Source organism: Neovison vison, chromosome 5 (assembly GCF_020171115.1).
Source record: "Neovison vison isolate M4711 chromosome 5, ASM_NN_V1, whole genome shotgun sequence".
Taxonomy (NCBI): Eukaryota; Metazoa; Chordata; class Mammalia; order Carnivora; family Mustelidae; genus Neogale; species Neogale vison.
Window position 1 is genome coordinate 16,809,483 of NC_058095.1, and position 20,672 is coordinate 16,830,154.

At 38.0% G+C, this 20,672-nt stretch overlaps 1 protein-coding gene across 3 annotated transcripts in view; it reads left to right on the forward strand.

Moving 5' to 3' along the window:
* The window catches only part of KANSL1 (KAT8 regulatory NSL complex subunit 1), a 179,021-nt gene that overhangs the window by 142,437 nt on the left and 15,912 nt on the right, over positions 1-20,672 (forward strand). For all 3 annotated transcript variants that reach the window (XM_044247699.1, XM_044247698.1, XM_044247700.1), the window contains 2 exons: positions 2,285-2,397; positions 3,151-3,346. In XM_044247699.1, coding sequence (XP_044103634.1) covers positions 2,285-2,397; positions 3,151-3,346 — 309 coding nt within the window. The remainder of the gene's footprint in view (positions 1-2,284; positions 2,398-3,150; positions 3,347-20,672) is intronic.

Genomic DNA, 20,672 nt, shown 5'->3' on the forward strand with positions numbered 1-20,672 from the left:
TCAGGAGGCTATTTGAGATTTTCTTTTCCTTCTTTCTTCCTTCCTTTCTTTCTTTCTTTCTTTCTTTTTTTTTTTTTTTAAGATTTTACTTATTTGACAGAGACACTGCTAGAGAGGGAACACAAACAGGGGGAGAGGCAGAGGGAGAAGCAGGCTCCTTGTGTAGCAGGGAGCCCAATGTGGGGCTTGATCCCTGGACCCTGGGGTCATGACTGGAGCCAAAGGGAAATACTTAATGACAGCCACCCAGGCGCCCCCTAGCTTTTCTATTTTTTTATTTATTTTTATTTTTATTTTTTTAAAGACTTTATTCATCTGTTTGACAGAGATCACAAGTAGGCAGAGAGGCAGGTGGGGGCGGGAGGAGGGGAGCATGCTCCCCGCCGAGCAGAGAGTCCAACATGGGGCTCCATCCCAGAACCCTGGGATCATGATCTGAGCTGAGGGCAGAAGCTTTAACCCACTGAGCCCCCCAGGTGTCCCCTCTATTTTTTAATATTATCTAAAAAATTTATCTCTAACACTTTTTTTGTCCTGTCGTTGTTTGTGTATGTGCATTTATAGTCATCACAGTTATATTAAAAATATTTTGAATTTAATCTTTTTCTAAAATCATTTTTACATAAAAGACTTTTTTTTTTAACCTTTAAATATTTTTTTGGTATAAAGGAAGAAGAAATTTCTTTTGTTATTATTTTTAGTACTCTGATTTGCTGTAGCATAATTTACAACTGTCTCAGATGTTGAGCATTTTGATTTTGATAAACCATTGCAGTGATCATCTTTGTGTATGAGATTTGGGGAAATGCGTTTATTGGGTTATTTCTTTAAGATAAATGTTTAGGATTGAGTGATACGAACATCTTTACAAATACTGCTACTTAACACCACTTTCCAAGAGGAAAGCATTTAAGGCAATGAGTATGTGTGCCAAATTTGCCATGATACGGTAATATTGATTGATTGTTGAGGATTTTTGTGGTACTTTAGTACATGTACAGGCTATCTCTAAGAACATTTCCCAGTGTTCACTCATTGTAGTTTGCTTATGTCTTTTCTGCTTACATACTTTGATCTAGCTTTTTGGTTAATTCATATGGAAACATTTTAATTAGTTTACCAATCTATTGTCCTTTCTTTTTTAAAGATTTTATTTATTCATTTGACAGAAGGGGAGAGAGAGAGAGCATAAGTGGGGGGAGTAGAAGAGGGAGAAGCAGGCTTTCCCTTGAACAGAGACCCGACATGGGACTCGATCCCAGCACCCCGGGATCATGACCCAAGCCAAAAACAGACGCTCAGTCTACTGAGCACCCAGGCTCCCTGCTCTCGTCCTTTCTTGATAGTTACCTACAACTGCTCTGTTCTGCAGATCCTTGGTGTTGTCTCCCTGGGGTTAAAAAGATCAAAATGAAATTGAACAATACTGAAAAACAGAATTTCAGTCTTAAAATACTGGCTTTGATATGGACTGGTAGCATTTACAGGGAGGAGAACTTAAGCACACCCTAAAGTGATTTTGAGTTTAAGGAAACAAAGACCACCACTTCTCTGTGGTATTCCAGTAATACAAGTGGAGGGGTAAGTGTATCTATGGCTTTATTGACTGTAACTCAGATACTCCATAAGACTGACATCTCATGTCTGTACCTACCCGCTTTGAGCCTAATGAATACATGATTTGTTTTGAAATAGTCAAATTCAAACTGCTCCAGATTCTTTCCCACATCCCTTTTTTTTTTTCCCCCAGCTTATGTCCTAAGCATATATTTGATTTGTGTAGTCCAGAGACAGTGATTACTAACTGATAGCATTAGGTAATTAGTTACTCACGGAGCTTTATTAATTTTTTTCTGTTTTAGCATAAGCACATATATTTACACAAAGTATGGTTTTTTAGAAGGAGGTTTCCAGCATACACTGTGAAGTTAAGCAGGTATTAACTCATTTATATGGTCTTAGTTGCCTTGATACTGAACCTGTGTATCCTTCTTGATTCTTATTTGAATATTCTTGTTACCATGTTGTTATTTTGCTAAGCTTCTGTTCCATTGAATCATTAAAGCATTTCCCCATCAGTTAGCATTTAATATTAGTCTGTTGAATATTTTGGTTCCTTACCCTTCTTTGTGCCAAAACAAAAGCCAGTTCTCTTACTTTTTTCCCTCAGTCATACATGTTTGGTTTTGCAGGTTGGTTGTCAGAAATTTGGGGTGTTTCATTTAAATGTAGTGTGGATGCTATTGGTTAAATGTTATCATGTATTTTTATCTTCCTCCTTTAGATCGAGTCTGTTTCTCAGCCACTAGAAAACCATGGTGCCTCTGGTCATCCTTCAGAGTCATTATCTACCAAATCATGTGGAGCTTTGAGACCTGTCAATGGAGTTATTAACACGTAAGTTTTAGGTCTTCTACTTCCTGCGTACAGTAGGCTTGTAAAAGATGAACTCTGGGGCTCTTAGTTATCTCCAGCTTGGACTAAGCCTAGTTTAAAGATAAAAACCTCATTACTTAATAGTATTGTACTTGCTTCTTACTGTGTCAGGTCTGTTTTAATTAGCATGCTTAATGTATTTCCCTTTTACTTACTGTAGCCTAAAATTAACTCACCTTGGGGAAAAAATACAAGGTCCTACTTTTATGAGTCATGGTTGGTCTTAGTCTTGGTAGACTTCTTGAGAAATGTTTACATAAACTCTTTTATGTAAGCTAGGTTTGAATATCTGAAATTGTATGAAAGTTGAAGGAATCCCTCTGCAAGTGAAGGATATGTACCCATCCCTAAAAATTGAATTTTACAGAAGAACTGATTTCTGAGGCAGCTCATTAACATTTGCAAGATTAATAATTTTCTTACCAGTTCCAATTTCCTCGAATTTCTTTATTTGCATTTCTCTTGTAGAAGAGAGCTTAATCACTTGGAACCTGAGATGGTCACTTACTGACTTCCACTTTTCAGACATGATGTTACTGTCCACCAGGAATCTTAAAACTAAGCATAGATGCTGCACACACACATTAAGTGACATGCATCTGCTCTAGATACTTGTGTCTGTGAACATGTGTAAGCAGAGGGGGTTGAACCAGTATTAGAGGCTTTGTTTCCTTGTTTTCTGAGAAGTGAATATTCTTCCTTCCCTTTGTATAGTCTTCAGCCTGTCTTGGCAGACCACATTCCAGGTGACATCTCTGATGCCGAAGAACAGTTACAAAAAAAGCAACGACTCAATCTAGTTTCTTCATCAACCGATGGCACCTGTGTGGCAGCCCGAACACGTCCTGTGCTGAGCTGTAAGAAACGAAGGCTTGTCCGACCCAACAGCATCGTTCCTCTTTCCAGGAAGGTCAGTACCAGTGAGACTTGGTCATTGTTAAATGGTGAGCCACAGGCTCAGATAGAATTATTAGTCTCTTGCCAACCTCGGTTCATTTAACTAGTGTTTTCCAAACTTGGCGAACCACCCAAGTTTCCTGGGGAGCTTGAGAAAATACTGAGTTCCTGACACCTGTTTCCTAGAGATTCTGATTTGGTTGTTGTGCAGTTGGGCCTGGGACTCTTGTTTTCAGAAAAACAAAAAACTCCCAGGTGGTTCTTAGTCAGTTTTGGAAATCACTGACCTGAGACTTTTAATAGAAATGGGAGAAAAGAAGCTTAAGCGCTGCCATCAGCACTTCGAAGGAAGGTGATGTGCTTCCCACTTGTTCTGTTATCACTGAAAATGGGGATGTGGCATGCTTTCCTTTCGAATAAGAATCTCAATTAAAATTTTTAAATTGATATAACTAAATAATGTTTGTCTTCACAGAGAACATGGAGATAAATTCACGAGTGCAAGAAAGTTTTGATTGCTCCCTCTTTAAGTAACAGAGTTGGATTTATTCCAAAACTAATGAAATAATACTTAAGTAAAATTAATATCATGCAGTAATTAAGAGCATTAACTTTGAAGAGGATAAACCTGGGTTTGAATCATGGCACTGCCACATGGTAGTTTCGTGATTCAGAGCATGTTAACAGTTCCCAGCTCGCCTCCCAAACCCTTCTCTAACCTGCAAGCCTTAGAGACCTCATAGGGTTGTTTGAAATTTAATGAAGCACATGTGACTTGCCTATGTAGGGTGTGTGGCTGATAAGTTACTGGTACAAAGCGGCTGTTACTGTTAGGACTTTTGTTATTGTTCACTCGTTCACTCATTCAACAAATATTTATTGAGCTCCTATAGTGAGCTACGTCTGTTCTGTGCACTGGGAATACAACACTAAACAAAAACAGTTTAAAATGTTTGTGCTCCTGAAATACTCTAGTGGGTAGAGACAGAAAATAAGAGAATAAATTAAGTATAATGGTATGTCCTATAGTGTTAAGTACCAGGGAGAAAAATGTAGCAGATGAAGGGAATAGGGACTGCTGGGGAGCTCAGATGGAATTAAGCCTTGAGGCAGTCTAAGGATGAGGGAGAGACTGGGAAGGAGTGAAGAGTGAAGTAGAAGGAAAACGAAGAAAATGAGACACATCCTTGGAAGGTAAATGAGTAAATGAGTAACGTCAGAGAGGAAGTAGAGGGTAACGTGTGAGATGCTGCAGCCAGGTCCAGGTCCATGAAGACTGTGAACTGGCTCTTGGGTGTGGTGGGGTTAAGGCTGCTGGAGATCTGCGTGAGCAGTTTTGCTGATGGGAGAAGAGTGAAATTCTGCTTGGATTGGGTTCAGGAAAGGATGGGAGGCAAGGAATTGAGGGAATTGTTTAGGGTAATACTTTGAAAGAATGCTTCTGTAAAGGAGAGCAGAGATACAGCTTATTTGAAGGGAAATCTTTCTTATGATAGAGCTTTTAACATATTTGCTGATGAGAAAACTGCTGACAAGAGGGGAGAGAATTATTGGAACCGTTAATATTTGGACAGTGGATTTTCAGTGTTTGGCAAATGTTACAGTATGTAGTTGGACTACAGAACTTTGCCATGATTTTTTGTTGTTTTGTTTTTAAGGAAAGCAATGTAAGTTAAAAATAACTATCAGGTTGTGCCATTTTTCTCTTGTCTATTCCTCAGAATTTCTGAATTACCAAAGTACCAGAAAAGAAGAAAAAGAGTATTTGGCAGTTTTCTTATATTGACATTTGAGTCTCAATTTTTTTATTAATAGTCCTATAGATACTAATTATTTTCTTAAAGGTTGAAGTGCTGATTTGGGGAAAGCAAGAAAACAGTATATTACTGTCAAATGAAAGAAAGCTTTTGATCATGCCTCTGCTCTTAACAAAAAAAAAAACCTCACGGGTAAATAGTGTCCTCCGTTTTGGCAGTTTGCTAGCCTCACTGTGTCATGACATCTAGGGGTTTTATAAAAATTTTCGGTTTTCTAGAGTGGCCTGGATTCTTTTCAGTCTGTGAACTAGTAAACATTCCTTATTGTTGCTATTCACAGTAGATTGTTCTGGTTTGTGCCTAAAATGTAATGTACTTTTGAAGGCACTTATATAACATACTGAAGACTCCGATTCCACTGCCAGTTTCTAAAACACAGTCACCCTGACATGGAAAGTAAACTACATGGAAAATAAGACAAAAGAAATGTTGAGTTTGGGGAAATAATCCATTTACTGGTTATAGCAGAAATGCCGGAGTTCTGACGGTGTTGGAGGCAAAGGCCATTTTGTCTGTCTTGGTTGCTCACTGTTTATTCTTGCTCAGTGGTACTTGCCTTTTATCATCTTGTGGTGCTGGACTCGCAAAGCAGATTTACTCAGTACTCTGTCAGGTGCCCACCGTGTTCCATGTATTCTCCAGGCTTCATTGATGAACCCAGTCCCTTGCCTTCATGGAGCTTACTTTTTAATGACAGAGCCTAGATAGCAAAGAAGTTAACAGATAAACTATTTTCTGATGTTGGTAAATGGCATTGAGTTCACACTCAATAATAGGATTTGCTTCTAAATTTAAAAAAAAAAAAGTCTTAATAACAGGAACTACATGTTTCTGGATTGACTCGAATTACCTTTGTTTTTACCCCTCCTACCACATTTACTACTACCCAAGAAAGGTGGTTTCTAGTTTATCTACAAGTATGGAATATGAAAAACAAATGTTTAATGTCGTTGTTACTGGCTTACCTACATATTTTGCAGTATCTCTGCTTTACTGTAGGTCTAAATATAAAACACACTCTAGGGAACTTGCTCAGTTTTACAGGACAGTTATCTTAGCTGAATGACAGCTGGAATTTTATTCCATCAAGTTTTACCAGCAATTCTGAAAATATAATGTATCTTACAGTTGAGATGTACTGGGGCGTCTAGGTGTCTCAGTTGGTTAAGCATTTGCCTTTGGCTCAGGTTATGATCTCAAGATCCTGGGACTGAGCCCCCACTTCAGGCTCCCTGCTTCGTGGGGAGCTCGCTTTTTCCACTCCACCCCACTTGTGCCTCTCTCGCTGTCTCTCTCCCTCTCAAATAAATAAATAAAATCTTTAAAAAATGAAATGATCAAGATGTACTTTTAGTGTAGTAGCACATTTCTTCTGGTCCTAAAAAGTTGTTTTTATGTCATTAGTATCTTAAATTGAGTGACTACAACGAGGGGTTCAGTAGGTTAAACTTGTTGGAAATAAATAGGAATGAGGCCTGTCCGTAAATAATGAAAGGCTTTGAATGCCCAAACTGTTGATTTGGGTTTTATCATCTAGATTTTAGAGAATTTTTGTTTTATAAGCTATTTTCACTTTATTTTTTTAAAGATTTATTTATTTGACAGACAGAGATTACAAGTAGGCAGAGAGGCAGGCAGAGAGTGGTGGGGGGAAGCAGGCTCCCCGCTGAGCAGAGAGCCCGACGCAGGGCTCGCTCGATTCCAGGACCCTGAGATCATGACCTGAGCCGAAGGCAGAGGCTTAACCCACTGAGCCAACCAGGCACCCCTATAAGCTATTTTTAAAAGATAAAGTGTGCAGGTAATTTATGTTTGGAATAGATTGGCCATAAAAGATGCTGGAGTCAGAAAGACAGACCAATAACAATAGTAATCCTAGAGGAAAATAAAGTCTGAAGGCTCCAAAGCTCTTGGGATGCAATAGATTTAAAAACTCTAGTCCTAAGGAAGAATTGCCAGGGTTTCATGAATGTCAGAGTTGGGAGAACTGAGAGCTTTGAGATTGGGAGGGTGGGGTTATCTTCCATGGAAATCAGTAAGGCTGGTAGACCTGCATCACCATTTTATTGTAATAGTGCAGATCAGAACAAGTTGCCCGTACTGTTAGGTATTGTGTATTTCACCACTGTTAGGGGCCTGGTTTAGTAGATGCCAGTGGTTGTTAGCTAAGCCTGTGAAGAAACACTCAAGTGGGAAATTTTTTTTTTTTTTTTTTTTGAGAGAGAGAGACAGTGAGAGAGAGAATGAGCGAGGAGAAGGTCAGAGAGCGAAGCAGACTCCCCATGGAGCTGGGAGCCTGATGTGGGACTCGATCCCGGGACTCCAGGATCACGCCCTGAGCCGGAGGCAGTCGTCCAACCAACTGCGCCACCCAGGCGTCCCTCAAGTGGGAAATTTTTATAACATGTATCATTAATGTTTATTTCCTGCCCTGCTATTCTGTGAGGTAGATATTTACAGATTAATCTAAAACAGTAGTTTCTAGATAACAGAATTTCAAGTCAATAAAAGTTTTAAAATAAATGTGGGTCCAATATAAGGTTGCTTTTTTATTTTGTTAGAAAAAGTTATTTCATAAAATACCATAGTACAAATATTTTTAAAAGAAAAAAGAACATGCCATGAGATTTTCAGATTGGGCTTAATAGCATTTCTTTTTAATTTCTAAGATCCCACAGTTCTTTTTAGTTTCTATTTTCTTACAGAATTTTTCAGAATATAGTTTACCGTACAGTGGTATACCATACAGTGTATAGTTATACAGTTACACAGTATAGTAATACGTCACTCAGTGCTCATCACAAATGTATACTCCTTGATCCCCACCACCTGTTCCACACAGCCCCCACCCCTTCCCACTCCTCTGGTAACCATCATTTTATTCTCTATAGCTAAAAATGTTTCCTGGTTTGTTTCTCGTGCTTTTTGTCCTTCTTTGTTTCTTAAATTCCACATGAATGAAATCATATGGTATTTGTCTTCTCTGACTTTACTTTATAATCTCTAGCTCCATCCATATCATTGCAAATGGCAAGATTTCGTTTTTTATGGCTATTATTCCATGGTGTGTGTATGTGTATCTGTGTACACACACATACACATCACCTCTTATTTATCCATTCGTCTATCGACGGACATTTGAGCTGCTTCTATAATTTGGCTATTAATAAATAATGCTGCTATATAAACATAATAAACATAAGGGGGTAGCATTTCTTATCAGATGATTTGGCAGTGCTCTGGTGTGATTTTGGAATTTTATATAGTCTGTGTTGGAAGATATATATATATATATATATAAATATATATATATATATATATATATATAGGAGGATTGCCCTGGGTTAATTTTAAAGTCCTATTCTGGAGAAGTTCCAGTGGTGGTTCACTTCTTCCTCTTGTATTACATTTGAGGATATATAGGACATTACATATAGTACTAGGACATTCTCTTAAGGCACAGTGTCATGTGATATTTCTGGTTGAAAACTAGAGAACTAAAATGATTGTGAGTTTGTATTACAAGTGAAGAATTTAGGGCACTGGAGTCGCTCAGTTGGTTAAGCAGGTGACTTTTGGTTTGGCTACTGTCATGATCTCAGGGTCCTGTGCCCCACGTTGGGCTCTGCGCTCAGTGGGGAATCTGCTTGAGGGTTCTCTGTCTCCCTTTCCCTTTGCCCCTCCCCCCTCGCACACATGTGCTCTCGTTCTCAAATAAATCCTTAAAATAGTAAAAGTGAATAACTTGATATCAAACAAGATACATTCTTTATTGACAGGGGCTTCTTATGATAGATATTGGAGGCCTAACTTTTAAGTACTAGTCAAACTTTTGGAAAGGAGCAGGAGTGCCATGTGGACATTTGCAGTTGTGACAAAATAAATTTTGAAAAGCTGAAGATAAAATAGAGGTAGAAGCTCTGATATTTTATTTATAAACTGTCCTCAAGCCAAAAGAATTTTCTTAATGCTTTGAACTAATATTCTGTGATTAATTGAAAATTATGAATACAGCTTTATTTTGATAGTGGAATTCATCCATGTGCATTGTATTGGGTTTTTAATGGAAATTCCTTCAGAGAGAATTGATAAAATTTATAGTATTAAAAGGATGTAATTTCTCCATGTATCCAAGTATTTTATTTCTTCATTCAGTTTTTTTTGTTGTTGTCATGTCATTTTTGTTTCTATTATTTTATTTATTTATTTGATAGAGACACAGCCAGAGAAGGAACACAAGCAGTGGGGGTAGGAGAGGGAGAAGCAGGCTTCCTGCCAAGCAAGGAGCCCGATGTAGGGCTCGATCCCAGGACCCTGGGATCATACCTGAGCCGGAGGCAGCTGCTTAGTGACTGAGCCACTCCGGTGCCCCACTTCATTCAGTTTTTATATATTTCCTACATTCTTGATGTTTTTGTGATGCAGATGAGATCTTTTCTGTTAGTGTTATTTTATGAGTGTTGTTGATTCCTGTAACTGGACACTTTTCTGTGAACTCTGTGTTTTGGTTGATTATTTTAAATTTTCTAGACAGGCTACAAATAATGTAATACCTCTTTATACACTTCTTACTCCTTTTCCTTGACTAGATGTGATGTACTTACAGAGCAGTATTAGGAAATAGTTGATCACAATGAGGTATCTCATTCCTGGTTTTAATGGCAATACTGCCTTTTCTTCTTTTTTTCTTTTTTTTGGGGGGGGGTTAGAGAAAAAGATGGGGGAGGGGCAAAAAGAGTGGGGAGGAGAATCTTAAGCACGCTCTAACCCAGTGCTGAGCCCAACACAGGACTTGATCTCATGACCCTGAGATCGTGACCTGAGCCAAAAGTGCCACCCAAGCACTCCTCAGGTGATCCTTTTAGAAGTTCAGTATTAATTTTGATGTAGCATGACACTTCTTAGAAAGAATTAGAACACTTTACCATTTGCTGTGCTCTGGAAAACTAAAGATTTTAAATTTCTTTAAAATTTGTTGGAACTTAAAGACCATCTGAGACCAGCATCTGTTTTACAGAAAATTATCCATCTATCAGATTTTTCAAATTAACTGATACAGAATTTTAGAGAAAGCATTCTTCATTTTTTAAGTCCTTATTATCTGTAGTTATGTCCATTTCTCAGTCTTAATTACATTTGTCTCTTCTTACTTGATTACTTTTGTCAGCAGTTTTCCTGTTTTATCAGTCATTTCAAAGATTGGTTACTTGCTTGTAATTCCCTCTTCCTTCCTGTGGTCTTGGGTCTTGGTTTGTTGGGTTGGTGTTTTATTGTTTGTTTTGTTTTTCTCTCCTCTCTGCCTTTTACTCAAATGCTTAATTTATTTTTTTCTTTCTTATGTAATAATAAAAGTGTTTTAACTTTTTGTTTTTTCTTCATGTAGTTTTGGATGGCATTCCACACAGCCTTTGATGTGTGAAGTATTCTTTTTGCAATTTGTAAATTGCCTTTGAGTTTTTCAGTTCTTTTCCCAAGAGTTACAAATTGAGTTTTCAAATTCTAAATGGTTTTGCTTTTTAAACTTTTCTTATTTAATTACTAATTTTTATAGCATTTGGGTTAAAGGGGTGTTTCTGTAGTTTCTGCTTATATTTATAGTCTGTTATGTTGATTTTTCTAAAAAATGTCATTGGTGTCTAGTCTGGAGTTCTATGTAATTATATCCTCTTAGTGACGTATGGCTTCTCCAGTAGTTTTTGCCTCACATTCTCCTTTTCTTGATACAGTGTTCAGTATGTGATTTTTTTTTCACCCATGCTTTTAGCATTTTGTTTTCTGTATGTTTTTTGAAACATCGTGTTTTTTAAATCTCCATAAAGTCTTTGATTTTAATGGAGATTTTATTAAATAAAAGTTTCTCATTTTATATTCGGTTTTTAAAGTGGACTTAAAGGCTTACTTAGATTTATTTTTACTGTAACATTTCATTGTTTATTGATAGTCCTTTTTATAACTTAATATATGCCCATTTGTTGAATTGGGTTTGTTTGTTTGTTCTTTTTAAGATTAATTTATTTATTTGACACAGAGAGAGAGAGAGATCACAAATACGCAGAGCAGAGCAGCAGGCAGAGAGACGAGGGGAAGCAGGCTCCCCACCAGCAGAGAGCCCGATGCAGGGCTCAGTCCCAGGACCCTGAGATCATGACCTAAGCCAAAGGCAGAGGCTTTAACCCACTGAGCCACCCAGGCACCCCTCATTTATAGAGTTCTTAATTTTAGTTTTTAGTTTTTCAGGATTAGAACAACAGTTTGACCATGTTTCAGGTTCTTAGCTCATAATCTTTGTCCCTTAAAACTGTTCCACTGTCTTTTGCGGTAGCGGAGAGTGATTATTTGTTGTTTTGTTTTGGCGTAGAATTAAAATGATCTTATTTTCAATCCTTCTATATTGCTAGCCAGTTCTGCTCTACACTGCTCAGTATGGTAGCTACTATATAAAATTAAGATAAAAAAATGTGTACCTCAAAAAAACACATTTCAAGTGTTCAGTAGTCAGTTGCATGTGAGTCGTGGCTACCATATTTAAGTCACACAAATACTGAATGCTTCCGTCATTGCAGAACTGCAGTGGACAGTGCTGCAGGATTTTAATACGGTCCTGTCAAGTCTTTTTTTTTTTTTTTAAGATTTTATTTATTCATTTGACAGATATCACAAGTAGGCAGAAAGGCAGGCAGAGAGAGAGGAAGGGAAGCAGGCTCCCTGCCACGCAGAGAGCCCGACGCCGGGCTCGATCCCAGGACCCTGGGATCATGACCTGAGCCGAAGGCAGAGGCTTTAACCCTCTGAGCCACCCAGGCGCCCCGGTCCTGTCAAGTCTTCTATACTAGCTTTGGTTCTTGATTCCCCAGTTTGTAGTTCGAAGTGGGAGTATTCAGTTATCTCTGTTACTGTTTTCTCTCCTGTTTGTTTAGCTCTTACTACCTGCTGCTCCTCAGTGTTCTCATTCAGTTAAACATGGAAGTGATTGGCATAGTTTGGATGCACATGGTAAATACTCAGATGGTAGCTGTTAACATTTCTGTCATTGTTCTCATCTCTTTGGTTCTCTTGTAGTATAAAGGAAGAAAGACAAGTTTATTGCTCACATCCTGTTTTAATTCTCCGTATCATTAGTTCTGACCATAGTTCCTTTTAGGTAGGTTTTAGTTAGGTAGGTTTTAGTTCTGCTATCATGGGTAGTTATGATTTTTTCTTTTATTCTTTTCAAATTTTATATTTCCTTTTTTATGTCATCTTACTGCCCTTTCATCTTCCCTGTTTCCATGTAATAGAAGTTGTGTTATCTTTTACTCTTCTGGAGATGTGAGAAGTTTCACTAATTAATTGTTTTACCAAACTTGTTTAATAGGTTTCTGGATTTCTAAATTTCTCAGATTTGCTTCCTTTTCCCTTATTCTGCAGTATTCTCACAGTCCCCATGCTGAGGGGTTTTTTTCTCTCTTTAATTATTCTTAAAAAAATAAGTTGATCTATCCAGACTTTGTGATTTCACTACAGAAAGTTAATAGCTGGGTGTGTTTGTTTCCTGTCATGGTTCTGGAGGCTAGAAGTTTGAAATCAAGATGACAGCCCTTGCTGCCTCTGAAGGCTCGCAAAAGAAAAATCCTTTCTTGCCACTTCCTACTTTCTTTGCCCATGGTTGCTAGCAAACCGTAGCATTCCTTGGCTTGTAGCAGCATATCTCCTGTCTCTGCCTCTGTTTTTACATGATCATCTTCTCTGTGTGTCTGTGTCTTTGTGTTTTCACATGGTCTTATTATGGATGCCATTTATTGAGTTTAAGGCCACCGCAGTTCAGCATATCACTTCGTGTTAAACTAATCACATGAGCAAAATTCTGTTTACCAATAAGGTCACATTTTGTAGTTCTGGTTGAGCATGAATATTGCGGTGGGGTCCGGGGATGGTGTGGGGGCTCTATTCTACTCAGTAAACTGGCCATTTGTCCTAGTCTGCTACTCATATGATGGTTGAATCTTTTTCTTAATTCTAAATCTGGAAAAGTATTACTCCTAATTCCTGGGTTTCAGCAACTTTCCTACTTAACATACCTTTGCTCTACTTGGAGAAATAGTTGGACTTCATTTTACTCCAACTGCCAGTTTTCTGAAGCTCTTCCGTGCCACTGAGTTTACTGTGTAAAGAACTTGAATTCCCTGTTTATGGAAAAACTTACAGGTTTACTTGCCTCCTTCCCTAATTTTTTTTTTAATTCTGTAAAGTATAAAGAATGATAATAACAAACATTATGTACATACCATCTCAAATGTTAGTATTTTAACCTTTATTTAATATTTAAAAGAAAATTACAGATGAAGAAAGTTTGTTTTATTCTGTTATCTCCTCTGCCTGCTTCTTTCTGCAGAGGTAACCACTATCATGAATTTAGCGTCATGGACCCAGTTCAGGTTCTCTTAGATTTTTACTGGACATACATGTATCCATGAGGAACCTGCAGTATGTATTGTTTAGTTTAATGTTCATACGAAAATTTATGTAAATGCCGTCATGGTGTACATATTCAGCAAGTTGGTTGGTGTGTGTGTTTTTTTAACTCATTGTTGCCATTTCAAGATCTCCATGTTGATAGACATAATTTTAGTTCATCTTTTGTAGATAGTCCACATTTTCTTAAAAAAAATACAGTGTTTTTGTGGGTGTGAGTATATCCATATCCTGTTTGTTGACTTCAGTATTCTGAATTTAACTTCTGTTTTGCGCTTAATAATTGTGTTCATATCTAATGTGTCCTTTGGCCTCCTTTCTGTTTCTCTCTGAAACATATTTGGTCTGTAACATTGCGTATGGTTAAAGTATACAGCGTGTTGATTTGATCATTGATAGTGCGGCATGCCTGCCAGTTGTGGCCTTAGCTAATCCCTCTATCATGTCACAGATCTATCATTTCTTTCTTGTGGGAGAAATAATTAAGATCTAATTTCTTCGCATATTTATACTATAATACTTTGGTCTCTGTAGTCACTATACCGTGTATTAGGTCCCCAGGACTTACGTATCTACTAACTGCAAGTTTATACTTTTAAACAACCTCTCTTATTTCCTATCTCCCATTTCTGTTCGGGTTTTTTTTTTTTTTTTTTTTTTTTTTTTTAACGCATATGTATTCATACAGTTCCGGGATGACTGGTTACATACAGACAAATTCATGGTTATTTCTTCTTTTCCATCTTAACCTTTCATCATTTTGTTGTTCCCCTTTGGGTCTCTAGTAATGATTTTACTTTAAATGGATGTCTTGATAAATACTTGCTAGGTATATCTTTTTTCATGTCTTTGTTTTCACTTTTTCTGTGACCGTTTGTTTTAGCAGAGATGCATTTACATTTACTCTGATTACTATTAGATTTGGAATCATTGTTTCCATAACTTTTTTTTAAGTCTTATCATCTCTTGATCTGTTTTTGTTTTGTTCTTTCCTCTTCTGCTTTTGGGTTTCATTTCTTACTGTTTTGGGAATAATAGGACTTTGGAATGCTTCTTTTTAAAACATCTTTTTTTTTTTCATTATCTAGAATTTATCTTTAATATTTTGGTTACCTTGTTTTTATTTTTTATTTTTTAAATTTGTTTAAGTTCCACACCCAACATGGGACTTGAACTCATGACCCTGAGATTAAGAGTTAGATGCTCTACTAGCTTAGGCAGCCAGAAACCCCAGTTACCTTGTTTTTTAAATACTTCCCAGATTAGTCTGTAAAGTCATACTTCTTTATATTGACCAACACATTTACCATTTTTTTTTTTTAAGATTTTTATTTATTTATTTGACGGATCACAAGTAGGCAGAGAAGCAGGCAGAGAGAGAGGGGGAAGCAGGCTCCTCACCGTGCAGAGAGCCTGATGTGGGGCTCAATCCCAGGACCCTGAGATCATGCGACCTGAGCCGAAGGCAGAAGCTTTAACCCACTGAGCCACCCAGGCGCCTCACACATTTACCATTTTTGCTCATAGTTACTTTTTGAGTCCCACTCTTCTCCTTGCTAAACACTTCTTTGGTAGCCTTCCAACAATGGTTTAGTAATTTACAACTCAGTATTTATGTAGTATGTTTTGTGTGAATATATAGTTATAAATTGCCTTTATTCTTGAATGATGGGGTGATGGCATGTAAAATTTTATATTCAGCAGTGTGAAGATACTGCATTGCATTCCAGTATTTATTGTTGATGAAGATTCTGATGTCATTTTGTCATTCTTCTCTAGGGTAATTTTAAATTCCCCAACCCCCCTACCTTCGGCACTATTTTTATGTTTTGCAAGAACAAGGGACATATTTAGATGTATGAATTAATTTTTAGCCATTTAGGGTTTGGTTTTCATCCTCATTCTGAGAGGTCTGTCTGGAGTTTTGAAAATTTGGAAATTATTTCTTTAAACTTTTCCTCTTTTCTCCTCTTTAATATGGAATGTCTATTTTTATGTAGATTGTTGTAGTTCTTGTTATTCTCCTTCCAGATCTCTCTCTTTTTTACTTCCCATTTCCATCTCTCTGTCTTGCTCTGTTTTATTCTCAGACTTCTGTGCCTGTTCTTCTGTTCCTCAGGTTTCTCTCCAGCTGTGTTTAGTTTACTGTTAAACCTGTTGGGACACCTGGTAGCTCAGTTGGTGAAGCTTTCCCTCAGCTCAGGTCCTGAGATCGAGTCCTCCATTGGGCTCCTTGCTCATTGGGGAGCCTGCTTCTCCCTCTGCCTGCTCTGCCTGCCACTTCCCCTGCTTATGCTCTCTCTCTCTCTGACAAATAAATAAAAATAAAATAAAATAACACCTCTATTTCTTTAAAAACCAAACCAAAACAAACAAACAAAAAAACCCTGTCACTTGTTTGGGGTTTTTTTTGTCTTTGGTTTTTTAAAGATTTTATTTTTTTGAGAGAGCTAGTGTGAGCAGGGAGGTTTCTGCATCTTCGGCCAATATACTTACTTTAAAATTGCTTTCAGATTACTCCCATTTCCAGAAGTGCCTGGCTGTCTCAGTGGGTAGAGCACGGGACTCTTGATCTTGGGGTCCTGAGTTTGAGCTCCGCGTTGGGCTTAGGAATCATTTTTTAAAAATTATTCCATTTCTAGTTTCTTGAGGATGAGTTCTCCGCATTTTTCCATCTGCTGACTGCTGCATATCAGTCTGTTGTTTTCTGCTTTGTAATCTTTTACAGTGAGCTCACCTGGGGTGGGGTGAGGAAGGCATGTTTTTTGTGGGAGTCTTATGTGATCCCTAGACTATGGAAATGCCCTGAAAGCACAGTTTTCCATTGATCATCTTTTCCCTTTTTTAAAAACATTTTTTTCTTTTTCTTTTTTTTTTTTTTTTAAAGATTTTATTTATTTGATGGAGACCGTGAGCACCAGGGGAGTGGCATGCAGAAAGAGAAGCAGGCTCCTTGCAGAGCAGGGAGCCAAGTGTAGAGCTTGATCCTGGGGGTCATGACCTGAGCTGGAGGCAGATGTTAAGGATTCAGCTACCCAGGTGCCCCTAAACTAATTCATTTAGAAATATCATCTTTGCTACATATTAAGGTGTCATGTATACTTTGGTCTAGTTCTTTCTTTTTTTTTTTTTTTAAAAAAGATTTTATTTATTTGTCAGAGAGAGAGAGGGAGAGCAAGCGAGCACAGGCAGACAGAATGGCAGGCAGAGGCAGAGGGAGAAGCAGGCTCCCTGCCGAGCAAGGAGCCCGATGTGGGACTCGATCCCAGGATGCTGGGATCACGACCTGAGCGGAAGGCAGCTGCTTAACCAACTGAGCCACCCAGGCGTCCCTGGTCTAGTTCTCTTTCTGTTTAATTGTTCTGTAGCGGACTATTTTAAATACTGTAATCTTAAAATACTTTGATATGTAGTAGGACAAATTACTCCCTCTCTATTTTTGCTTATCAGAGATTTTATAGGGACTTCTCCCTTTAAAACTATATTCTTTCAGTTGCAGTTTTATGATTATTTAAATCTTATTTGCCTCTTCCTTCCCCAGCGAAACCTTAATAAGATTGTAGATTAATTTGTAGATTATTAATAGTTTTTAAAAGGTTTGTGTTTACAAGTTTTAGTTAAACTTACTCTTGTTTTTTGTTGTTACAGTCAAGATTTCTTTTTAAATGTTTCTAAATAACAGTTAAATTTTTTTTAAGAAGGTGACATTTCAGAAAAAGACCTGAAGTGAGAGTAACTGTGGGAAGGCCCATGGTCTGGAATTTTGCCTGCCATATTGAGGATTCAGCAATGGTAGAGTGAGCAAGGAGCGAAGCAGGGAGTAAAAGGAAATGAGGTCAGAGAAGGGATAGAGGTGACAGATGCTGTAAAGCTTTGTGCGCACCATTTGTAAGAACTTTGGCTCTTGTTCCTTATGAGAGGAGGAGTCACTGAGGACTGGTAAGCCAAGGTCACACCTACTACGTATTTATTAGATTAGTTGGAAGGAGGAGCAAGCAGGAAGACAAGTTAGGAGTCATTTAAAAAATTCATATATGAGAGGGGTGCCTGCGTGGCTCAGTCAGTTAAGCCCCTGACTCCTGACTTCAGCTCGGGTCGTGAGATCAAGCCGCACATCAGACTCTGCTGGGTGTGGAGCCTCCTTAAGACTCTCCCTCTCCCCCATCCCCCGCCACCGCTCTCTTTTAAAAAATACGAGAAAAGATACAGACTCAGACCAGAGAGACTGCCATTAGAATGGTTATAAAGTGGTCAGATTCTGGATACATTAAGAAGGTAGAGACCACAGAATTTCATGATTGGATATGGGGTATGGTAAGAGAGGGGAGTTTAGTATGAGTTCGGAGATTTAAAACTGAGCAGCTAGAAGAAAATAGGAAGAGCTCAGTTTTGAACCGAGGTGCCTTACGTTATGACATCTAAGTGAAGTTGAGTGAGCAGTTAATCTACAAATGAAAATCTCCACTTGCTCAGGTTTGGTTGTTTATATTTGTTGTGATTTTTTAAATTTCTTAATATAAAATATATATCGTGATTAAAAAAAATAATAGGTTCTGGGGCGCCTGGGTGGCTTAGTCAGTTAAGCATCTGCCTTCAGCTCAGGCATGATCCTGGGGTCCTGGGATAAAGCCCTGTGTCAGGCTCCCTGCTCAGCGGAGAGTCTGTTTCTCTGTCTGACCCTTCCCCAACTTGTTCTCTCTCTTTCAAGTAAAGAAAGAAAATTTTTAAAGAGCATCTTATTTTTCTGAAAGGACAGTAGAATTCTCATTTCTTTATGTTAGTATCAACCATCTTAATTGAATAGAAAATGATCTGTTCTTAAATGCTTTTATTTATTTGTTTGTTTGTTTATTTATTTTAAAAGATTTTATTTGTCAGAGAGCACAAACAGAGGAAGTGTCAGGCAAAGGGAAAAGCAGGCTTCCCGCTGAGTAAAGAGCCTGATGTGGGATTTGATTTCAGGACTCTGGGCTCATGACTTGAGCTGGAGGTAGATACTTAACCGGCTGAACCATCCAGGTGTCCCTCCTTAATGTTTTTAAAGCTTTGACCAGTGAAATAGACTGTCTGGGCCTCTCCCTTTTTTTAGGCATATATATGCTATTCCCTTATTAGATGGAATACAAAAATATGTTAACATTTAAACATCACAGAAATGCATAATTTGTGCACATACATACATACTACATATGTATACACAGTTTCCAATTTTTAACTTAACTAGTGCTTTTTTAAGTTCTTTATCTTAATCTCTTCCTTTAGTTTTTATTTTGTCATTTTTGCCATATTCTTTTCCCTCTACACCCAGTCTGTTGGCTGTTGACTTAAGGGTATGCTAGAGCCACAAAATGCAATGTTCATTTTTTAGCTAATTGATGCCATGGGTTAGTTTATGAGGAAAACCTATTTCCATTTTAAGATTTATTATTTTGATAACTTTTTCTAATTTATTTTTAATGTTTTAAGTTTTGGTGCAATTTCTAGATCTACCTAATTACCTAAATCCTCCCATTCATCTACTGTATGGTCTGTGGTTTTCATCTCCTGCTGGCATATTCTCTTTCAGTTCTATCTGAAAATGTTCTCTCTTTCAGAAAGCTAGTGCTGATTAAATAGAGAGCAAGGGATATTTTTTCCCAAAACAGTACTGGCTAATGTCTACACAGTAGTGTCATGTTTAGTTGGTGTAATTCCCTTTCAGTGCCATCTACAATTGCAGCTTATTAGAATTCTAGTGCGAGTTGCCCAGTCTGACCTTCACAGGACCTGCTTTGCATGCCACCCATCTGTGTGGTTGCATGAAGGAGGCAGTTGGGGAATGTCGATAAAGACCATGTTGTTCTCATATTTATCTTTCTCCTGTACATGTCTGTAAAGGCAAATGGTTTTCAAGAGAGGTTTGTGCTGACACTGAATGCAGCTCTTGCAGTCATCGTAGGCTTTTTGCTAGCAGTTTCCAGGCTACCCTTTTGTTTTTGTTACGATACTACCCTTGCTCAGAGCATCCCTTCTCATGGTGCTGTTCCACAGGCAAGTCCTTTTCTTCTAGAACTGTATGCTGTATGCTGCCCAGATGACTTTATGGGTCATGATTTGGCACATGGCAGATTTGTCCGTCCTAACACTAGAGCCTAGGAATCCTGCATTCAGCATGACCTGAAGTTTTCTCCTCAAAGCATTAAAATTGTTCACAAAACAAAACAAAAAACCTTTTTTTAAGCTCCCTCCCCCCCAATATTAAGAAGTCTTTTAAAGAGTTAGATTACATAGCAGGTGAGGTTCATTCTTAACCTGCCTGCATGTATACTAAGAAAGTTTAATGGGAATAATTTCTATCCCCTTGAATTTAATCTAACATAAAGACTGTGGTGTGAACACTCACCATACCAAATTTATTTTCTTTTTTTTTTTAAAGTTTTTTATTTATTAGAGCATGAGCAGGGGAGAGGATCAGAAAGGGGGAGAGAGGCAGACTCCCCACGGAGTAGGGATCCTGACACGGGACTCCATCTTAGGACCCTGAGACCACAACCTGAACCTAAGGCAGACACACTTAACCTACTGGTCCACCCAGGCGCCTGCAAATTTATTTTCATTGCTTAGGCATGAACTTTATAACTATGGATCTTGGACTCGTCAAAATGTAGCTAATGAGTTCTGTGTAGTCCAGGGAAACGTGCCACCTTGTTTGAGACCATCTGAAAGTCTTTAGAAGGAGTTGTGAGAAGAACAGGAGAGGTGTGATTGGTTATTCAGGCTCTTCAGTGGATGAAATTGCTGGAAAGACAAGTCATGTCCATGTGGGAATCAGGCGCCAATTATTCATCTCAGGGACCGTTGAAACCCATCAAGATGGTGGAAACATTCAGGTTTTATAAGGTTCCCAACACAGTTTCAGTAGCTTTAAACTCACAAGTTTGGTACCTACGTAAGTGCTTAGGTCTGTGGCGGCAAGTGAGTTTTGTCATCGAAGAAGAAGCAAGTTTACTTAATTGCTCTGAAGGTTATTATGTGGGAGGAAAGGGACTCTCTTTTCTTAAGGTTTTTTTGTTTTTGTTTTTTAATTTATTT